The 21,493-nt window shown below is 38.5% G+C and overlaps 2 protein-coding genes across 7 annotated transcripts in view; one reads left to right on the top strand and one right to left on the bottom strand.

Annotated features, from left to right (window-relative positions):
* The window catches only part of LOC147874082 (uncharacterized), a 145,973-nt gene that overhangs the window by 57,832 nt on the left and 66,648 nt on the right, over positions 1 to 21,493 (bottom strand). The gene's annotated exons all lie outside the window — the stretch shown is intronic.
* LOC147874085 (ribosomal protein S6 kinase alpha-4-like) lies at positions 205 to 9,223 on the top strand. Its single transcript, XM_087347316.1, has 6 exons — positions 205 to 291; positions 658 to 808; positions 1,794 to 1,958; positions 2,312 to 2,368; positions 6,259 to 6,343; positions 7,209 to 9,223. The coding sequence occupies exons 1-6, from the start codon at positions 239 to 241 to the stop codon at positions 7,406 to 7,408; spliced, it is 711 nt and encodes a 236-aa protein (XP_087203442.1). The 5' UTR covers positions 205 to 238; the 3' UTR covers positions 7,409 to 9,223.

Here is a 21,493-nt window from a genome sequence, read left to right on the forward strand (position 1 = left end):
AAATGGGGCAAATATTTCTCATATCTCCCACCCAAAAAATAACACATTTTGCATATATCAGCTGCTTATGATTACATAATATATGCTTCAGTTACCGAGCGTTCATTACAGGAAGCAGAATCCATTTTTCTGTTTCTGGAGGGGACAAAGAAATGGGAGTGACTGATTAAAGCTCTTGTCCCAATTTTAATTGTTGCAGGCATCTGATTGGTGGAGCCTGGGAGTTCTGATATATGAGATGTTGTCATACTCCAGGCCGTTCGAAGAAAGGAACATGCAGGCATTATTTAAGTGAGTATCGTTATTTGCGAAGAGCAATGTTTTTTCAACAAACTCCTACACAGATTAGTTCGATCCTAACAGAGGACCAGTTGTTATCCGTTTTAATGCCAGTGAAGTTCGCGGAGAATCAACTTTATGGAGGAAACCAAAATTCAGGCAGAAATATACCCGAAACAAAAGATTATACAAGGAGTGAATTAAATGTGAGGGAGATGGAAGGAAACGGAAAACAAAGATAAACATCTCAAGATGTTATTATAGATGAACCCCCAAAACCTATTTCGGTGGCTTAGATTAATGAAGTCATTTACAGGAACAAAGAAATACCAACAGGGAACATAATGGCAGATTTACTAATTCGATTCTCTTTTACAGCAAAATTTTGACTCAGGAGCCCGTCTTCCCGCCTTTTTTCCCACCATGTGCGTCGCACCTCATAGCAAGGCTGCTGGTGAAGGACCCTAGAATGCGCTTGGGCGGCGGAGCGAGGGGCGCCGAGGAAGTCAAGAGTCATCCTTTCTACGCCGTAAGTTGTCTTCCCAAATCTCTTACCATAAAATATTGCACAAAAATGCTTCAGTTCTGAACTGTCTTCTTCCTGGACGCAAGAAATCAAAGTCCCGAAGGACGATCGGATAATTGAGACGACCATCGAAAGAGACGAGGGGAAGGCACCTGACGCCATGTTCTTCTGCCACTTGTTGCATAGCCCCAAGTGTGTCTGGTCTCTGTAAGACTTTAAATTTGTTCCGCGGGAAAAATAAACTACTTTCTCTTTTCGCGCGACATTTAACGAAAGAAATCGCTTCGTTATGAGAAATTGGTAACTTCGGTTAAGGAACTAAGGTAGATCTCCGCTCGTGTTATCGAAGGCAATAAAAAATACTCTAAGAGACGGAGTGCACGAAATGCGATCAGGAAGTGCGACTCATTCCAGAACACGCTGAGTCGGCCGATTACAAAATGGACGCACGTCCGTAAAAATTGAACGTCGAATAACTGAAGGTCAGACTCTAATGTATTTCTAAGGAAGCAAAGTGCAGTTTCGAGGCTTTCGATAACGTTTCTAGAAGTTGCTACTGATTCAAAACTTCAGTAAATAAATAAAAAGTGCGGTCTACATTCTCAGCAGGAGGCAATCCTTAACGTAGGGAAATTGCCAAGGGCCCCTTGCATCCAAATTGCGACGTACGAAATATTTTGAGCTCAGTGACATATTGAGAGCCTCAAGAGAGAGACAACGCAAAGAAAATTGATTGTAATCCCAGAACAAACCGTAATATAAAAGTTTCACGAAACCTGACTTCAAATTTCTTTCACGTACAAATCTTAAGGACACGACTAGACATCTTAAAACTTTCATCCCAGTAAATGCGACGTTACAAAACACTTAAAAAGGTCTCAACAATTTACATCAATTTCGTAATCCCTGCAATTATAACAAATTGAGGTGTTCTCTTGTCTGCTTCGCCGGAATTCTTCACTCTGTTATGCTTGTGCTTTGTCTACAGACCATCGACTATGATGAACTGAGAGCGAAGAAGATATCACCACCCTTCCTCCCACATCTCGACGATATCATCAGCGTCGATGATGTCGATGAAAACCAGTTCGGTGTGGCGTCTGACCCTCGGTCAGCGGGCACTTGGCGTCCAAGGAGCGACGACCCTTTCAAGGTGAGAACACGTAACTTTCCTACTTTTATTGCGTGTCGCGTCAGAACAAGGCTAATTTCTGGCCCTTTTAGAACACGTGTTGGAAGCCGAGGGTCACGTTCCCTTCGAGGTGTTACAGTCAGTAATAATTCTGATGTCATTATTAGGCCTTGGCCGATATTTGTGCACCGTAACTCTAGTTTGACAGACAGATTTTTTATTTCCATGGGCTTACTCTCTGTTTTACAGTGAAAACACGAGTTTATCAACTTCTTTCCAAATACGCATTTTCCTGATCTTACAAACGCCGCAGTAACGACGTTCCAACACAAAAGAATTTTGCTTAAATGTGACTTTTCTAATTTCTATTGCAGAACTTCTCATTTGTGTCGCCATCCTTGGACGAGACCTCCCTGGAGCGTGCAACCACAGTAAGTGTTAACACTTAACTAACTAACTAACTAGATGGCTTACCGAACCCGAAGGTTCATCACCGAATTAACCAAAGCCCTCCACCGGACCCTGTCCTGGGCCAACAAAATCCAGTTTCCTTCAACTCCTATCTCGGATAGATCCCGCCTGAGATTATCCTCCCATCTACGTCTAGGTCTCCCCAGCGGTCTCTTCCCTTCAGGTTTCCCAACCAGTACCCGGTGCACACCTCTTGTCCCATCCATGCGCGCTACATGTCCCGCCCATCTCACTCTTCTCGACTTAATCACCCTCACAATACTGGGGGAGCAGTACAGATTTTTAAGCTCGTCATTGTGCAGTTTTCTCCACGCCCCATCGTCTTCCCTCTTAGGCCCAAATATCCTCCTCAACACCCGATTCTCAAACACCTGCAATCTGTGTTCCTCCCTCTGAGTGAGAGACCATGTTTCGCACCCATACAAAACAACAGGCAAGATTATTGTTTTGTATACTTTAATTTTCAGGTTCTTAGAAATCAGACGGGAAGACAAAATATTTTGGACTGAGAAGTAGCAAGCATTTCCGGAATTTAGTCTCCTCCTAACTTCCTCACAAGTATCATTTTGATTTGTTATTGTTGTTCCCAAATATTTGAACTTTGTAACCCTTTCAAAGGATTTATTAGCTACCCTAAGATAATTTTGCCCGCCTGTCTTCTGATGACGAGATACTAACATGTACTTAGTTTTTTCTGAATTTACTTCCAGCCCCACTTGTCTACCAGCCTCTAGTAAAACTTCTGCGTTCCTCTTTATTGTATTTATATCGTCCCCCAATAAATTAACATCATCAGCATATGCCAATAGCTGATGTGTCCCGTTCAATTGCAAACCCTCCTGCCTACCTTGGACCTTCCTGATGGCGTATTCTAGCGCAAAGTTAAAGAGCAAGGGAGACAAAGCATCTCCTTGTTTTAGACCGTTCTTGATGAGGAATGTCTCAGATACATATTTACCTACTCGAATTTTGCTGCAGGTTTCATTTAAGCACATTTTTATTAGACCCACTAGCTTCTTTGGTATACCAAATTCAATAAGAATATTATATAGCACTTCTCTCTTCACAGAGTCATAGGCTTTTTTGAAATCTATAAATAACTGATGTACAGTCCCACCGAACTCCCATTTTTTCTCTAGTATCTGACGAATGCAAAAGATCTGATCAATCGTTGATCTGTTTCGTCTGAACCCACACTGATGATCCCCAATAGTTTCATTCGCATATGGGGTTAATCTTGCCAAAAGAATGTTGGATAGAATTTTGTATGAGGTTGATAGCAGCGATATTCCTCGGTAATTACCACACTCAGTCTTGTCCCCCTTCTTATAAATAGGAATAATTATGGATTCCTTCCATTGATGTGGCATCTCTTCCTTATCCCAAATTAACTGAATAAGCTTATGGATCCTCATATGCAACCCTTTGCCACCTGCTTTAATTAATTCGGCCGGAATCTGATCAATTCCTGGAGATTTATAACTTTTCAACTTCCCAATGGCTAGTTCCACTTCATCTAAGCTAGGTTCTGGCACCAACAGTTCAGCTGTATGCATTTTAATCTGTCTAATATCACCAGTATTATGAACATTTAAGAGCTCGCTAAAGAAATTTTTCCACCTATTCACAATTTTTATTGGATCTGCAAGCAAATTGCCACTATCATCCTTTACCAAATTAGTCTGGGGTTGATATCCTTTCTTAAAGTTATTAATGCCTCTGTACAGGTCTCTGATGTTTTTTTCCTTATTATTTGTCTCAAGTTCAGCAATTTTGCCCTTCAGGTATTCCCTTTTCTTAGTCCTAAAGGTTCTACTAGCCTCACGTCTCACGTTACATAGATTATCCGCATTTGTTTTGTTTGGGTTCTGCAACCATTGAAATTTTGTTTGCTTCCTTCGATCTATTAATTTTGAACATTCTTCATCAAACCACGGTTTATTTTGCTTTCTCCTGTAGTATCCTAGTTTCTCTTTTGCTGAAATTTTGATGCAGTTTCTGACATTTTCCCACTCCCTGTTGATGTCCACACTTTCATTATCCTCATTTGTCTCTAAAATTTGAAACCTATTCGAAATTTCAACTTGATATTGTTCCTTTGCCTCTCCCTCACTTAATTTTTTCAAATCAAATCTTTCTGTGTCAAAATTTTGTTTAGTTCGTCTACTTACTGAAAGCCGCTCCCTCACTTTTGCTACCACCAGATAATGATCAGTGTCGCAATCTGCTCCTCTGAATGATCTCACATCAATTACATTTGTCTGCCTTCTCTTATCTACTAAAACATGATCTATTTGATTGTGTGTTCTGCCATCTGGGGAAGTCCAAGTGTATTTATGAACATCACGGTGTGGAAATTTTGTACTTTTTACAATTAAATCTTTTGACGTAGCGAAGGTCACTGCTCTGACGCCATTATCATTACTAAGTGCATGGAGACTCTCGCTGCCTATTGTGGGTTTGAAGACATCCTCCCTCCCAATTTTTGCATTGAAATCTCCTAGCAGAATTTTCATGTGATACTTGCCAAATGTATCAAATACTGATTCCAATTCTTCATAAAAGCTATCCTTGATATCATCGCTTTTGTCTTCAGTTGGGGCATGAACATTAAGGACAATGATGTCGCACCAACGTCCTTCCAAAATTACGTAAGACAACCTGTCACTAACAAATTCTACTCTCTTAACTGCTGCCCTAATTCTGCTATGAACAAAAAAACCCGTCCCTAGCTGATGATTGTCATTCCCCTTTCCATAGAAAAATGTAAAATTGTCCACTGGGATCGTGCCCTCCCCCTCCCATCGCACTTCCTGCACTGCCACTAAGTCTAACTTATAATTCCCTAATTCCCTACACACTGATTTCAGTGCCCCAGCCCTATAGAGGCTCCTAATGTTCCAGGTACCAAATCTCATGTCCTTTTTCAATTGCCGTGGTCGTGCCAAAGAGTCCGTCCTGATCCGAGGCTTGGTTGATTTTTTCGTAACACATATTTTTTTTAAAGGTGAAAGGTTGTTAGCCCTACACCCAACCCCCAACCTGGAGGACCAGTGTTAACACTTAACCTACATTAGTTTCTCAGTGCAATTTACGCATTGCAAGTTACAAAGTTAAAAAAAATCCTCTCTATTTTTGTCTCACATGATAAATGACGTTTCATTACTCATCATTCAAACATACGCGAGAAATTAATTAATTATTAGATAAGCAGTCGTAGGCTCTGACAATATTTACCATTTTCAGGCTCTGCAAGAAAGTGTTCTTTTGCTGTGTCGCTTGAATGTCACAACAATATTAAAAATGTTAGATTAATAAATTAAGACCACAGACACATCTCGGTCGTATCTGGCAACCTGGAACTTACTCCAAAAAGCATTATCCAATCATGGCGCGCTTACCCGAAGTTATATTACATATTGTTGTAAACAAGAAAAAACAAATGGAGCTAAAATGACCATAAACCAGCCGTTTTACCCCACGTGTTCCTTTTTTGTCTTCTGCTACATTTTCTTATTTGAAATTCGCTTGTGATCGTTGTTAAGTATTTGGGCAGTGTTCGCACTGAAGCAACTCTGGGTTGCTGAGTTCGTCGGTAAATCATCTTTCATCCTGACGAGGGTGGAATGGCCTCAAGGCTGAAAATGACTCTAGTCGCGCGACTTAACAGCAGGTAACATCGGAGTCTAATTGAGTCTGAAATGGTGCAAAGGGGCAGTTATGTTGAGTGCGTAATGCTAACTGCAAAAACAGTTGCCTCGAACTTGGGTTTTGCTGCAAAGAATCACTAAGAAGGGCGAATGTTGAACAAACTACTACAGGCAACTGATTCCTGTTTTCGTGTCAACAGATTGAGTATCCAACAGCGCCGGTGTCAAGTGCCCCATTGGCTTCCTCACATGACTGCATCCCTGAATCCACCAATCAAGGACCAGGTGAGATATCTTATTTAATTTCAGAACTAAGCGACCTGCTTACATTCAGTTCCCCAACACTTGCAAAATATCAGATGTGAACAGACAGTGGAACTCCGTCCGTGTCGATGTCGGTCTTCTAGTTTGTAATGCTCAGAGTAGAATTCAATCAAATTTTGTATGGAGATTCAACAGAAAACTGCAGAGAAATTAGGATTTTAATACGGAACTCATGTAGAATGTTACAATACCGTCGTACAGAACACGCATGTCTGATCTGAGTACCTGCACCCAAAAATGCTTCGACTGCACAAGAAAACTTCTCACTGAGCAAGTTTACTACATCAACTTCGCACTTTGTGTTTTCTCTGTGTCTCTCAGCCTCTGACCTCGAAATTAAACTCAAATAACTGCTTCATCTACTTGTAAAATTTATTGTTTTGAGTTACATAATTAAATTCAAGTTTTGTGAATTTATGTATAATATTATATTATATAAATATAACTTATATACTCGTGAATAAGTATCCCTTTCCAGAGTAAAGGTTTGTTTGTACGCGTTTATAACACTGCATGAGATATCTGGCGCTGTCATCCATTGCCAGCGCCACGCGTGGTCAAAGTATTCACCACTCCCTCACACACTTCATTAAACTGAATGTTACTAACATTACGAAAGAGAAAGCTGAATTATGATAAAAGTTCTTTAGTTTTAATTGTAAAAACATCAAAATATTAGACGCAGTCTTCAAAGAATATTAAAGCAGTTGTCAGCACAAAATATAATGATTTGGGCTAAAATAAAAATTTTCACACGTTAATGTATTAAGAGTAAGTTTGGTTGTCCCATGAACATAAAATGCGATTAAGAATTTTTCATTTCCAGACCCTACATGTGACACCGATCACCCCTCGAGGATCCCAGAGACGATTCTGAGGATTCTGATACCAGCACGAGGGGTGGTCACAGAAGATCGGGTTCTGCAGACAACAACGCATCAGGCGGACCCGAGGAAACCACAGAAGAGGAGGCACGTCCTCAGTCCTGAAGACGGCGGAGGGCAACGGAAGAAACTACGTCTGTGAAGAAACATCAAAGGCGAACCTTCTGCGTGGATGCAGCCAGAGCAGATCGGCGAAGAAGAATCATCGTCAATGCTTCCTGTAGTGGAATGGAACAGCCTGTAGAAACATCGCAGCCACTGATTCTCCGTTACAGTAAGCAGCAACTGGCTTTTTCAATGTGTAACTTCGGCTTACTGGAATAAGCAGCGTCATGAAATGTTGTTGTCTGGATGTTTCGGCAAGCACTTGCGTTGTTATCTTCAGGGGAAATTAGGAAGCCTCCTTTTAATACGGCAGTGGGTGGTGGTGGCATGACTAGAATAACTGAGAAGCAACGACCTATTCAATTAAGGGGGGAAACACTGCCAGTTTCTTCATGTTTACCTGTTAATCTAGGCAAATTCCTTCGTCCATAATTACAGTATTTCTGACCCCCAAATTCAATTCTTTCTAATTCTTCCACTTTTTCAACGTTACGTACTGTGAGCTATAAGAAGTAGTTAAGAAGCGATATTTAGCCTCTTAGAAAAACATTTTTTTTCGGTGGGGTTCCGTCCCTTAATACAAATCTTCACACTTGAATCTCTAACCCCTTTTAAAAGTGAATTAGAAATTCATTCCACAAGTGCCTATCTTCATGAAAAAAATTTTAGTAGCTCTGGGCTTGGATTTTCAAATTCCGTTCTGTCAGAGCACCACATAATCTGTAACACCTGAATTTCAGCAATTTCCCCTTTCAAAAACGACAAGGCGTCGCATTCCAATCTGCCTTCCACTATGTTATGTATCCATATCTGAGCAGGAACTACTCTTCCCATGTTCCTCCACTCGGCCCATTACCTAGCAACAAGCAACAGTGTCGAAAGACTAAATTTCCTACTCGTTCCTTTTTCGCAAACATTCCTCCATCTACGCCCACGACCCCTCAATATTTAATAACAAATCTCGCTAAATCTTCTTTTAATTACTAGCCACGGCCTTCTTTACTGTTACTAAGAGAAGTAGCCCGCCAGCTCACAGGATTATCCTTGATATGAGGGTCGTGTATTTCCCACAATGCGCCTTATTCCCTGGCTCTGTGTCATCTTAAATACGGTTTGGATATTTCATAACAACTTCGAAATTCCGCCTTTACCCCGGGCTAGCGACCACGTGGCTAGGAAGGGAGCGGACAGGGAAGGTTTCAGCAGCCACTTCATTAGCATGTCAGGGACAAATTCGATCTTCACCGAAACATTCAACATTGAACACTGCTTATTCTCCGACGAAGTTACACTTGAAATTCAGATTTCTTTTCAGGCCAGAAGACCGAAAATCATCCACTGCTTGTTGATCAATTTGCGCTCTGCATATCTTGTGTTTCCCCAAATACCATCAAGTTGCAATTTTTCCATTTATATGTCCCCACCTCTCCCCTAGATATAGGCAACAAGAAACCAGCCTAACTGCGAGTGAGCTCGTCGGTAAATTCACATCTGCATCATTTCTCTCCCATTATTCTTGATTATCGTACATTCACCTTCCCTTAATCCTGTTAAGTTCTTCATTTCGTTGTCAAATTTTGTAAATCTCTGCAGAGGTCATAAAAATTTCGTGTGTTCTGGTATCAAATTTCTGCCGTTTCTCTAATTTAGGATCCGTGTCACAATTTACGTATTTGACTGTCGCATTCGAGGTTTACGTTAGTTAACACTTCAAAACGCAATTCATTCATCAAGGCCTACTTATACATTCAGTTTCAGTTTCCAAATTGTGGTCAGCAAGTAACTAATTAAATTCGTTCCTTCCGATGTAATTTCCACGCGTCATTTCACGTTGGCAGATTTAAATTAAGTTTCTTTGTAGGCGTTTAACTTGTTTGAAAAATTATGCAATTCTTTATTTTTTGGAATTCATTACCTGATAACTGCATATGGAATTGTATTTAACGTGTTATAAAGATATTCAGAGGTTAGGATTCGTCTTCCATTACGAAAAGAGTATTTTTGTGATTACTTTACGTTGCTTTCACTGGCTGGGATACTGTATCATAATTTTCCAGTAGACCTTTCGCGAAAATTCTACTTCTATTCAGATTATCGTATACTCTGCAAGATTTGAGGTTTTCACAGCGTTGAGTATGAAGGTTCCTGTCTTCTGGGCTGTTGCGCTGTGTAGTCTGGTAGATGTTTACCGACGTTTCAGAGGTTATACTGCCTCCGTCATCAGGGCGATGATTCATCGGCAGCATGACCACTGAAACGTTGATTAACATCGACCAGACTACACAGTGCAACATCCCAGAAGACAGGAATCTTCATATCGTATACTCTGTTATAAGCGATGTCCCAGATAAATCTTAACGAGATTAATGTTCAGTCTATATTCGACAGCCATGACTAACAATAAAAATTGCAGTCTTCATTTCCGTGGGCCCCAGTATATAATTACTTTGTTTATTTGTGAATTATACTTTTCAGTTCTCCTTAAATCATAAATAAGTCGTCCTCTAACCTGATGAAAATATAAAAATAACATAATTATTTGTATGATAGTGTTCTGGACTCTTGATTTCTTTCAATTAGGACAGTCAGGGCATAATAAAAACTTTCCTTCACATTTTAAATCTCGACGGCCAGTCAGCTGTCTGCAGTTACGATTGATTCATTGCTCAAAATAAAACATATAATTTATCTCTCCATTACGTCACCCACCCCCGGTGCAGACTGCTAGGGGAAACAAAAGATATGCAGAGAGCAAATCTCGTGGTCAACCGAGGAACAAGCCTTCGTTGTTGCCCGTACAAAGAGACAGGCTGATTCCATTCTTAGACTTGAGAATTGCCTCCCTAAGATACACCTTGATATTACCCTCCCATCCTTTCTTGGTCTGCCCAGTGATCGTTCTCCACAAGGATTTCACACCAAAACTCTGGATTCACCACTTGCCTCCCCCATTCGTGCTGCATATCCAGCCCATCGGAGCTTCCTAGATTTCACTATCCTTATTATGCTAGGTGACTCGTACAATTCACGCAGCTCCTCGTTACGAAAAATCCTAAATTCCCCACTTATTTCATCCCTCCTAGGTCTAAATATCCTCCTCAGCACCGTTTTCAAACATTTGTAATCTACGTTCTTCCTTCAAAGTAAGAGACCATGTTTCACAACCATACAAGACAACAGGCAAAATTATTCTTTTATATATCCCGATCTGTAGTGTTGTGGTTACTAAACGGAATGAAAAAAGTTTTTGAACTGGATAAATTCAAGCCTTCCCCGAATTATTTCTACTCTTAACTTCTTCATGGACCTCATTTCTGTTTGTTGATTTTGTTCCCAGATACTTACATTTTGAAACATTTTCAAATGACGTGTTCCGCCATTGCTACTGAAGTTGATCCCTTATTACGCCCATGTATTTAGTTTAATCTACATTTACCTTTAGACTTATTTCCTTGCTAGCCTCTCGGAGAGTTTCTGTATTCTTGGTTATGGTACCCACACCATCCCCCAGCAAATTGACCATCAGCATAGGCAAGTACCTGGAGCAGACCATTCCTGAATCCCTCTGACATTCTTGATGACGTGTTTTAGAGATGAATTAAGAACAATTTTGGACAAAGCATCTCATTTAACCAAAATAATGTATCAGATCAATAATACTTACACGGTGTCCCACAAGTCCCGCAAACCGAAGTTCGTCATTACAAAAAAATTTAAATTGTCCTGCACTTTTCTGGCTCATCCCGTGCGTCTTTTGTCTTTAGTATCGCGAAAACGGTTAACGAGCTAAAAAGTGGTTGCCCGCATCATTACGAAGCCTCACGTAATATTCCAGGTTATCTTCTTCATACGACTGCGCTCGCAAATAATTTTGAGTAATAACAACACTTCGTGGTCCTTGGATTCCTACCACACTAACACAATATTTAATACGTAATCCTCGGATTGAGGTATTTTTGGGACATACTGTATGTATGATGAAAGTGCCATAATTGTAAAATTGGTACATTGGTCGTATGTTTGTTTTCATTGTAATGAAGGGTTTACTGCACAAACATTACCAGCCAGAACATTCAAGTTTACTCGGGGCTTTGTTTAGTTTTTGTTAAATCCTATAAAAATAATATTCTATTAAATAACGCAAACATTACACATATAGTAATGTTTGTCCCACTATACGCCATGTATTCGTTTGGGGTGAGTGGAGGAATAGCTCCTCTCTTCCTTGACCTCGGCACTAGATGGGGGTGAGTGGTCAGCATCACGCCCCGGCCGGCTTTACCCCCGGGAAAGGACCCCGGTACCCATTGTACAGGAGGCTGGGTGGGCCCCAGAGCCGGTCTGGACGCAGAGGCTAGAGGAAAAATCCTCTGCCCCCGTCGGGGATCGAACCCCGGTCGTCCAGCCCGTAGCTAGTCACTATATAAACATTACACATAATATATTTAATTTCATATATATTTTACCAAGGTATAAGAATAACTACAATTTAAAGATGTCAAAGATAACTTAGTGTTAAAATTTGAAAATTATCGTGGCTTATCATATTGCAAAAAGTCAAAGTGAGACTGGACTCAGGAGACACCAACAGCGTTGAGATAGGTAGAGGTGTAAGACAGGGATGCTGCTTATCACCAATTCTTTTTAACCTGTACGGGGAATGGCTTGCCAAGGAAGCTCTGGAGGGAACAGGAGACTTCAAAATTGGAGGAAGAGTGATAAAGACTGTAAAGTATGCAGACGACTTAGTAGTATTGGCGAAGGAAGAGGAGGAATTACAGAACATGATGGACAAGTTAGTGGAAACAGGTAGAGAGTATGGAATGGAAATCAACATTGAAAAATCAAAGGTAATGAGGATAGCACCGAGAGCAGAACCATTGAACGTTGTAATTGGAAACCAACAGATGGAGAATGTGGAGCATTTCAAGTACTTGGGAAGCATAGTCACGACGGACGCCCTATGCACCAAGGAAGTAAAAGCAAGGATAGCCATGGCCAAGGCAGCTTTCGTCAAGAAGAGGATACTTCTCACTAGCAAGTTGGGCTTGGAGATGAAGAAGAAACTAGTGAAGTGTTACGTATGGAGTGTCGCGCTGTATGGAGCAGAGACTTGGACACTCAGGAAGAAGGAACAGAAATACCTGGAGAGTTTTGAAATGTGGTGTTGGAGAAGAATAGAGAAGATCAGGTGGACGGATCGAGTGACCAACGAAGAAGTATTGAGGAGAGTCAACGAGCAAAGAAGCATTCTGCAGGCGATTACACGAAGGAAAGCTAACTGGCTGGGACATATTATGAGAAGGAATGGATTAATGAGTGATATCACCGAAGGCCAGGTTGAAGGAAAGAGAGGACTAGGAAGAAGATTGATACAGCTAACCGACGACCTTAAACAAGGAAAGAAGATGACGTTCCAGGAATTAAAGCGAGAAGCCGAGAATAGGGACAACTGGAGAGCTCTTTTTGGGCAGAGCAATGGACCTGTCGTAAGACAGAACACTTAATAATAATAATAATAATCATATTGTCGCATGTACAACAGAAATGCCCTTATTTTGCGGAACCAAAACGTGTATTTCTCTTATATGTCGGTAAAGATAGCTTCGTCACTTCACCTTCGTAATTTACCATTGACCCATTAGCAATTAATGTTATTGGGAAGCTCCTATTTGCAGGCGGTACACAATTCAAATCTCCGAATTCAAACAATCTTCCTATACACACGTCTTCATAAATCACTGGCAAATTTGTTGACATGACTTCAGCTGCTCGACTGTTCAGAACCGATCCATCAAAGTGATTCTTCAGAAATTTCTGCCACTTAGCGACACATGTAAAAGCGATACATGGAAAATTCCTTTTCGATAAAAGTGTGCCTTGTCGTGTTTTTGCACTACGCCCTTCAATTTGTTAGATCATATTTCGATTTAGTAAACCATTCATTTCCCCTTCTCATATCTTTATTTTCTCCTACAATGTTGGAAATACGATTTCATTGGCTATGTTTGTTTTTTATTGAAATTTGTTCTTTTCTGATATAATGGGGAGTCAAATTCTTCGTTTCCCTTCGTTATTTAATTTATTTACAAATTCTGAGGTAGGTTTTGCAATTTATGTATCCGCTGTGTGTGCATGCATGTATTATGTATGTATGCATGAATTATGTATGAATGCATGTATTATGTAGGAATGTATGTATTATGTATTTCTGCATGTATTATGTATGAATGCATGTAATATGCATGTATGCATGTAATATGTATGTATGATTGTATTATGTATGATTGTATGTATGCATGTAGTATGTATGTATGCGTGTAATATGTATTTATGCATGTATTATGTATGTAAGCATAAATTATGTATGTATGCGTGTATCATGTATGAATGCATGTATTATGTATGAATGCATGTAATATGCATGTATGCATGTAATATGTATGTATGATTGTATTATGTATGAATGTATGTATGTATGCATGTAGTATGTATGTATGTATGCGTGTAATATGTATGAATGCATGCATTATGTATTTATGCATGTATTATGTATGTATGCATGAATTATGTATGTATGCATGTAATATGTATGTATGCATGTATTATGTATGAATGCATGTATTATGTATGAATGTATGTATGCATGTATTATGTATGAATGCATGTATTATGTATGAATGTATGTATGCATGTATTATGTATGAATGTGTGTATGTATGCATTAATGTATATATGAATGTATGTATGTTTGTATGTATGCACGTTTGTTTATATGTATTCCTTTTATTATGTCTTATATCATGATGCACAGGGTTTTCCAACATTGTCATTATTCCCCTCTTCTGGTAGAAATTCTTGCGTAGATTTTGTATTTCACAGACTGTAAAATATATGACTGAGGTTTTAGTGAAAAGTTGTTAGCCTAACGCCCAACCCCAACCCGGAGGACCACCCTTTGTCGGCTGTCGGCAATTGCTTGTTCAATGTATTCTCTGCTCATAGGTTTTTTAATGTTAGTTATATGTTAAACAAATAATATTATTTTCTTAAATTTGCATAATTATTTATGTTGTGTTTTAAAACGGATTGATTAGTTAGATATTTAACCAATAAAATTCCTTATTTTTTGGGTAATTTCTATTCATAATGTTTGTTTAGTGTTCATTCGTTAATAACATTTGTTCCTTACATTTGCCTGGTTCGTATTTATTGGGTTCGTTTAATGCTACTTAATTTAATTAAATATCTTATTTAAATTAGCGTCATTCTTTTCCAGTTCCCGCTTTAATTTTAAAACTATGTAATCAGGGCCACTTTAACCAGTGGGAAAATTGGGCCCCATCCGCCCGCCCGACCGACGGTACCGCGTTCTTAAATTTGCCCAAAGTTTTTCCAAAGTTCTCTAGAAACATTTTTGGGATGTGTCAGCATTCTTACGGCAAAATTTTATCAGATTCTGCTATTTGGAGCGGGGAGCGCCATCGCAATAGCACACATATTAAACAGTTAGTTCGCTTGTTCTTTCGATTCACCTATTTGGGCTGTTGAAACACAAAGGACGTTCAAAACGTTTCTTTACTCGTGGGTAATCTTTGCATTTCACACTTTAGCTTGAATGTATAAAATTTTTATATTATCCTTTCCTATCCATTCAGTTTTTGTTAATATAAATATATTTTGTGAAAACAAAGATAGTTTATAGATTAAGATTTTTAAATCTCCCAGTAGCGTAAATTTGCTGTGAATCCCTCCTATTTTTAGGAAATGGGACAGTGGACCCCAAGATCATGTTTTTCCATAGCCTCACCACTGCCTTAAAGTGGCCCTGTATGGAAGGAATGGTTCCATCCTTCGCATTTTGTAATTGTAGTCTGAGCATGCAATAAAATATGTTTGTTCCTTGATGTGAATGAATCTGATGTCTTAACTTGTATGTGTAATTACTCTCAAACTTTCTATTCTTTTTTATCGTTTGAGTTTTACCTTTTATTTTTATTTTTACTCATTTAGGAATAACTTTGTAGGAGCTGAGGTTTGCACGGCAGTGATTCTGAAGATGGCCGTCTTCTGGGTTGTTGCACCGTGTAGCCCTGTAGAAGTTTATCGTCATTTCGGGTGTGTTTACCGCCTCCATCATCAAGGCGATCGCCCTGATGGCGGAAGACAGGGACTTCTGAAACATCGATTATCTTCTACCAGACTACACAGTGCAACAGCCAAGAAGACAGCCATCTTTGGGCACATTTTGTGAAGAAATGTTTTGTTGAATTATGCAGAGTGGATGTCGAGTGTCTTCGAATTCCTTATGTTATGCACTTGTTTATCAGTGTTTGTTTATCACGCGTTCTTTGCGCAGAGTGCATTATCAGTTGGCTTTATCTGTCCGTCAGTCCAATCAATTCAACCCAAAGACCACTGGATGCATCTGGATGAAAGTTAATGTGGCAGTTGTGCCACTCCACACAATTGGGATTCAATACCTCTTCCTAAATGTAGGCTGAAAAGAACGCATGAGTATATTTTGTGTATTCCTGTACGGAATACAATTTCCGAGCTTCTTTTTAACTACAGCAGGACTCCATCCCTCCCTTTATTTCTTCATTTTCTTTCCTTCGCGTTATATGTCATCATATATAATCGTTTTTAAACTTGACTGTACTCCATTACAATGTTTCCACAAATCCTTTAAATATTCAAACAAGAAAGTGGTTTAGTTTAATATATTTTCAATTCAATTCATTTATATATTTTGCTCGACTGCACAACAAAAATTTGAAGGACCTAAACATTCATTCTAACAGATACTGCACTGCACTGAATTCTAACATAAATGTAACACTTTATGTATTTATTTAAAAACTGTTAAATATAAAGCCTTAAATCTAAATAGACTTGTTCCTTTTCATGTATTTATTTTTATTTTTAACTATATAACTCTCGTATAATATTTATAAACGTCTCCAAATAAAAGTATTTGTCTTTTCCATACCAATTGACACTGTATTTCAAAACTTCTGTGTTATTTATTTTTCATAGTCTCGTTTAGTCACGCCATGGATCAGCCAATTGTTCGCCGTCCTTTCACCACGAAGGCTCGGGTTGGCCCCTGAGTTAGTCCACGAGAATTTGTGGTGGACAAAGTGGCACTGAAATATTTTTCTCTCTGATTCCTAAGGTTTTCCCCTGTCCATGTCATTCCACCGCTGCTCCATTTTCGTTCATGTATCATCTGGTCGAGGGGGGCAATGGACCCGTAATGGTCCAGTTCCACACAGAAATTCTCTCACCAAATTGTAGCAATCACAAAATATCTTCATGTACGGTGCAATGCATGTATTAGGGTAATTGTTATTTTTACTGTAAATTGTAAATAACCGGTTATTATATAAAATTCTTAAAAAAAATTGCTATTAAATTTGGGTAACAGCCGCTCATAATTAACTGTTAAATTATATCGTAGGATATATGTATATCATTATATTCACTAATCTATAATAATTCTTGCTATCTTGAAGTACATCTTTATTACACGTAGGGAAACTTTGTTTCTACTGCGCGTTTGATAACATGTCTTTCATACAATGTCTCTGTGGAACTTGAACCGCTAACTCTCCATCTTTCATATGACGAATAAATTAATATGGAGGAGTGGTGGAATTGTACCGACAGGGTAGAGGCGAAGAGCTCTGAAAGAAACCCGTCTTAGCGCCATTTTGTCCGCCACAAATTCCGCATAGACTGCCCTGGGTTTGAACACGAGCCTGCGCGGTAAGAATCCCACCTCTAGCCCTAACCACCTGAGCTATGACGCGGCTAACGCAGGTGTTTACTTGTGGAAGTCACTGTGTGCTATGTTTCTCGTTGTTTTATGTCTAATATTTCTGTGATGTAACTGTATTGTTTGATTAGATGTTGTATTTTGTAATAAATGATTTAGAATAAAAATCTTTTATTTCAAGTTTCAATAAGACAAGGTGAATGTAGCCCCAGTTCTGGTTAAGGTCGTAAACAGTTGTATTTACGACAACTAGACGGATTCCCAGAATGTATATTTTAATATATATATAGTGTGTCTATGTACATACATATTTATTATTTGGGGTCTACAATAAGGTTTCCGCGCAAATTAAATTTTGGTCCATATCGCTTTGGTTAGTTTATTATATTATTTTAGTCGGAGATAAATTACACTAAAATTTCTCAAATCATTTGATTCCAACAAATTCAATATATAAAATTCAGTTCAAGTATATAATTAATTTGGAACATTATCCTATGTAAATCATAATAAAATAAATATATTGTGTGCGATTTCAAATTTTCACGGCGAATAAATGCACTAAAATCCAATCAGGCTATTAGCTGTGTCAGAGCTGAGATAAAAATCAGAGTCTACGATGCGTCTTAGTCATTAGAATCGACATTTAGTGGCAGACCTTTCGTAAGCCTACGCGCGACATTTGTATCGTCAATTTCTCTTATCAGAAATTACAATTTATTAATTTATATGGTGCAGTAAGACCTTCTGTTTCTTGATTAAATATGCTGTTTAGGAAATATTTGTCATTCTTTCCAAACCGCTGAACATAAAATTATAGAAAACACAAAAGCTGTCAATATTTGTAAAATGTAAAATTCCTGTCATCTTTAAAGTATGCCCTACCTCAAAGAAAACGTATCTCCTTGCATAGACCAGTCTGTTAATAACATGGAAAAGGTCCCTATTTGCTCTGAGAACCAAATTAAACCCAAAAAAACAAAATTCATTAAAACGTTGAAGCACTCTGTTGGTCCACAGTTAATGCTACTTCAAAAGCAGCTTAAACGCCAAGCTGTTTAAACGTATGGGGTGTGTGGTGGTAAAACGCCACGCATTCTTAAATTTTACATTAGATGGAGATGAACGGTCAGCTCCACGTTTGGCCGCTTTATCTAAAAACAAAAAACCTCCATTAAACAGCAGGCTAGGAGGGTCTGGCAGCTGTTTGCGACGAAATGTCCTTGTCCGGATTTGAACCAAGTTCGACCAGCTTATACCCAGTCAGTCACTACTGCCCACTCGCCGAGGTGTTGCGCCTCACCACATTTGACGTGTTCGGTTGCTCTGGGAGAAACGCAGAATAAACTCTCTCTTATAACTCCGTATCTCTCGCTTCGAGATAGAGAAAAACCAGATTCAAAATGGACCTCTTCACAAATGCTACTATGTTATTTCTCTTTGAGATGTGGCCACCACGTGGAAAGAAATATTTTGTTACGTGTTCTTTTAACAATTTTAAAAATTAATGTTGAGTGTGCAGAGCACAGAACGCATTACTAGGAACGTAAGATAGAAGAACTACCCACTCCGCAGAAATTAAGTGAAAGTAGGGTTGTCCAAACTAGAGTCGTCACGCATTTAAGTAATTTCGATGTAAAATATTTCTGCCAGTTGGTATTCCTCTTAGCTTTAGTTTTCCGCTTATCATACTCGAAATAGCAATCTAACATTTGAGCACATTTTTAAAACCACAGGCAGTTCCCACTCTTACGAAAGTTTACGTTCCTGGAGACATTTTGTAAAACGAGTCGCTATTTTCAATAAGTGCAATATTAGCTTCGTTACGTAGGAAATGTTTAAATCTGTGACAAATTCCTTCATAGTCATTCACGCCTGGATCTTCCGAACTGCCTCTTCTGAACAAACTTTCCAAACCAAAATTTATTTAAAATTATTCATTGTCAGGACTTTTCCATCGTCTGTTCCTTAAAACCACGACGTTTCGGAGGCTGGTTCTGTCTCCGAAATGTCGTGGTTTTTGAAGAACAAACGATGGAAAAAGTCTTGACATAGAATAATTTTAAGTGTAAATTACCGGCGTCAAAACCCTTTGGAATAAACATTTATTAAACACGTTATCTGCTTAAAATAAATGTATAATTTTGGCTTTCGGGTGAGAACCTCGTCGAATGTTTCATGTCATAAAACACTTGACCTACCCCCCCGAGGGGGCATTGGTCAATTTATTTAACCCCCCATTCGGGGGTTTGGTTTAGTATCTGACACAAGATTTTAAAACGCAACCAACTTTCCTTAAGTGTTTGAGGTTAGGTTATGTCGTCCTAGAACAATTTGGCTTAAAAATGTTTATCCACTGAAGACACAGCATTCAGACTAACAGACAATGTACTGAAATCTTTTAATCACAAAAATTCATATTCTGTATTTTAGCAAAAGCTTTTGACTCTTTAAATCATAAAATGTTGTTGACCAAATTATATTTTTATGGCATTCGAGGAATAGCTGAAGAATGGTTCAGGTCCTTTCTGACAGGAAGGAAATAAAGGGTTTAAGAAAAATCACCTATAAATAATCAGAATATTTTCTCAAACTGGAGAACAATAAAATATATTAATTCAATTCTATGGCCATTGCTTTTTATAACATATAAATGACTTTCCTCCAGCAGCAAATAACTTAACAGAACCCATAAGATAACAAAATGTATAACAAATAACTCACCACAACATGTTTCAAGTACTCGTATACAAGAGTTGCCAAATTGATGATCGCCTAAATTTGGTAAAACGTTGATTAACCGACAGAGTAAATTCATTTCAATGTAAATTGCATGAGCGTGACAGTGATTTAAAGTCAACTACAGTTTTACAGCACATTACAATCACAGAAGAAAGCATCATCTCTGTATTCCCAATAAATTAGAAATTTTCTGAGGAACTGATGGAGTGAGACAGGAGAAAGTCTTTGTTGCTACCTTAAATTTCTTTACGTCATGACTACAACTTTTTATAGTGGATGGAAGATTATTAAAGTTTAGTTTCACTATAGTAAATTGATTTCTTTATTTGCTGAGGTTATGTTTGGCATTTGTAGGTTATGTTTGTGTCTGTATCCGTAGACATCTGAGATCATTTGAAACTTTTATGCTGTCCACTACAAAATGATTTTAATAACACACAGAATTTGCTGGATAGGAAGAATATTAAATTCTTTAAATAATTCCCTATATGATTTACTCCTTATAACTCTAATGGTTATCTTTTGGATAGTTTTCTGCTGTGTACTGAGTTTCCCCAGAAAATAATGCCATATATCAAGATGTCAATTAAATTTGTTGTGTCAAATTTTAATGTGCAAGTTAATTGAAGCAAAAAAGTAGCATTGACACTCAACTCAGTTTACTGCGTCTATTTTCATTTTATAATTAACAATGGAGTAATTTGAGGGGGATTTATCTAAAATAAAAAAATATTCACTTTACAAAAGAATATTGTTAGATCAATGACTGGTGTGAAACCTGAAATTGTATCTGTTTAAGAGGTTAGGGCTCGTCCATTTGAATGGACATTCTCATCAGTGAACTACACAGTTTCAAAGTAATTCTGCTGTACACTGCGTCAACACAAGGAATAATAATCGGTTTCATAGACCAATTGGTAGCCTCTTATACATTTAGAAGAGCGAATATTATTCTGGCATCAGAATGTTCATCAGCCTACCATCAAGTCTCGCAAATCTTATAGATAAGGAGGCACGAATTAAAGTAGCATTAAGGGTTAAAAATGGCTTATGTCAAACGTAATTCTTATTGACTTATCGTGGTTTCACTGCATTATCGACCTTTTACTGACGAAATGGAAACTTCAAAGCCGGTTGTGTTAGGATGCACCGCTATGAATTCACACTTGCCACAATTTTAGGCAGCTGGATTTTACACAAAAAGAAATCTGGTTTCAAGGAACACGTCACCAAAGTATTGCAACTTTTCGAATTTACGTGTTCATCGCACGTAGTTTGAAGACAGAGACACCGTGAAATCTACAGAAACGAAATGTCTGGAAATTGTCGTTCCAGGGTAATAATAATTCTCAAATGCACGGGCTTATCTAGGTTTATCTGCACATCAGTCCTTACTCGTTTTATACAAATGTCTGACTAGAATCTTCTGACCAAGGGAATTCGTGGCGTTCAACAATTTCTGGGGAATGCCCAATTCTTTCCGAAACCTCCCCCACTAGATATGTACGATCATAACCTCTTATTTGAAGTCAATTTAGTAACCCCTGTAATTTACTTCGCACTGCAATTAATTATTAAACCTGAACTTATATTATCAGA

This window comes from Zootermopsis nevadensis, unplaced genomic scaffold (genome assembly GCF_977971745.1).
Source record: "Zootermopsis nevadensis isolate Lab colony 2312 unplaced genomic scaffold, Znev_1.0 Znev_ptg000011l, whole genome shotgun sequence".
In the NCBI taxonomy this organism is placed as follows: Eukaryota; Metazoa; Arthropoda; class Insecta; order Blattodea; family Termopsidae; genus Zootermopsis; species Zootermopsis nevadensis.

Coding starts and splice junctions, on each gene's coding strand:
- LOC147874085 (XM_087347316.1), top strand. CDS start 239: ATGTTGTCATACTCCAGGCCGTTCGAAGAAAGGAACATGCAGGCATTA. Junction 1,959..2,311: donor GGAGCGACGACCCTTTCAAG/GTGAGAACACGT, acceptor TTTCTATTGCAG/AACTTCTCATTTGTGTCGCC. Junction 2,369..6,258: donor CCCTGGAGCGTGCAACCACA/GTAAGTGTTAAC, acceptor TCGTGTCAACAG/ATTGAGTATCCAACAGCGCC.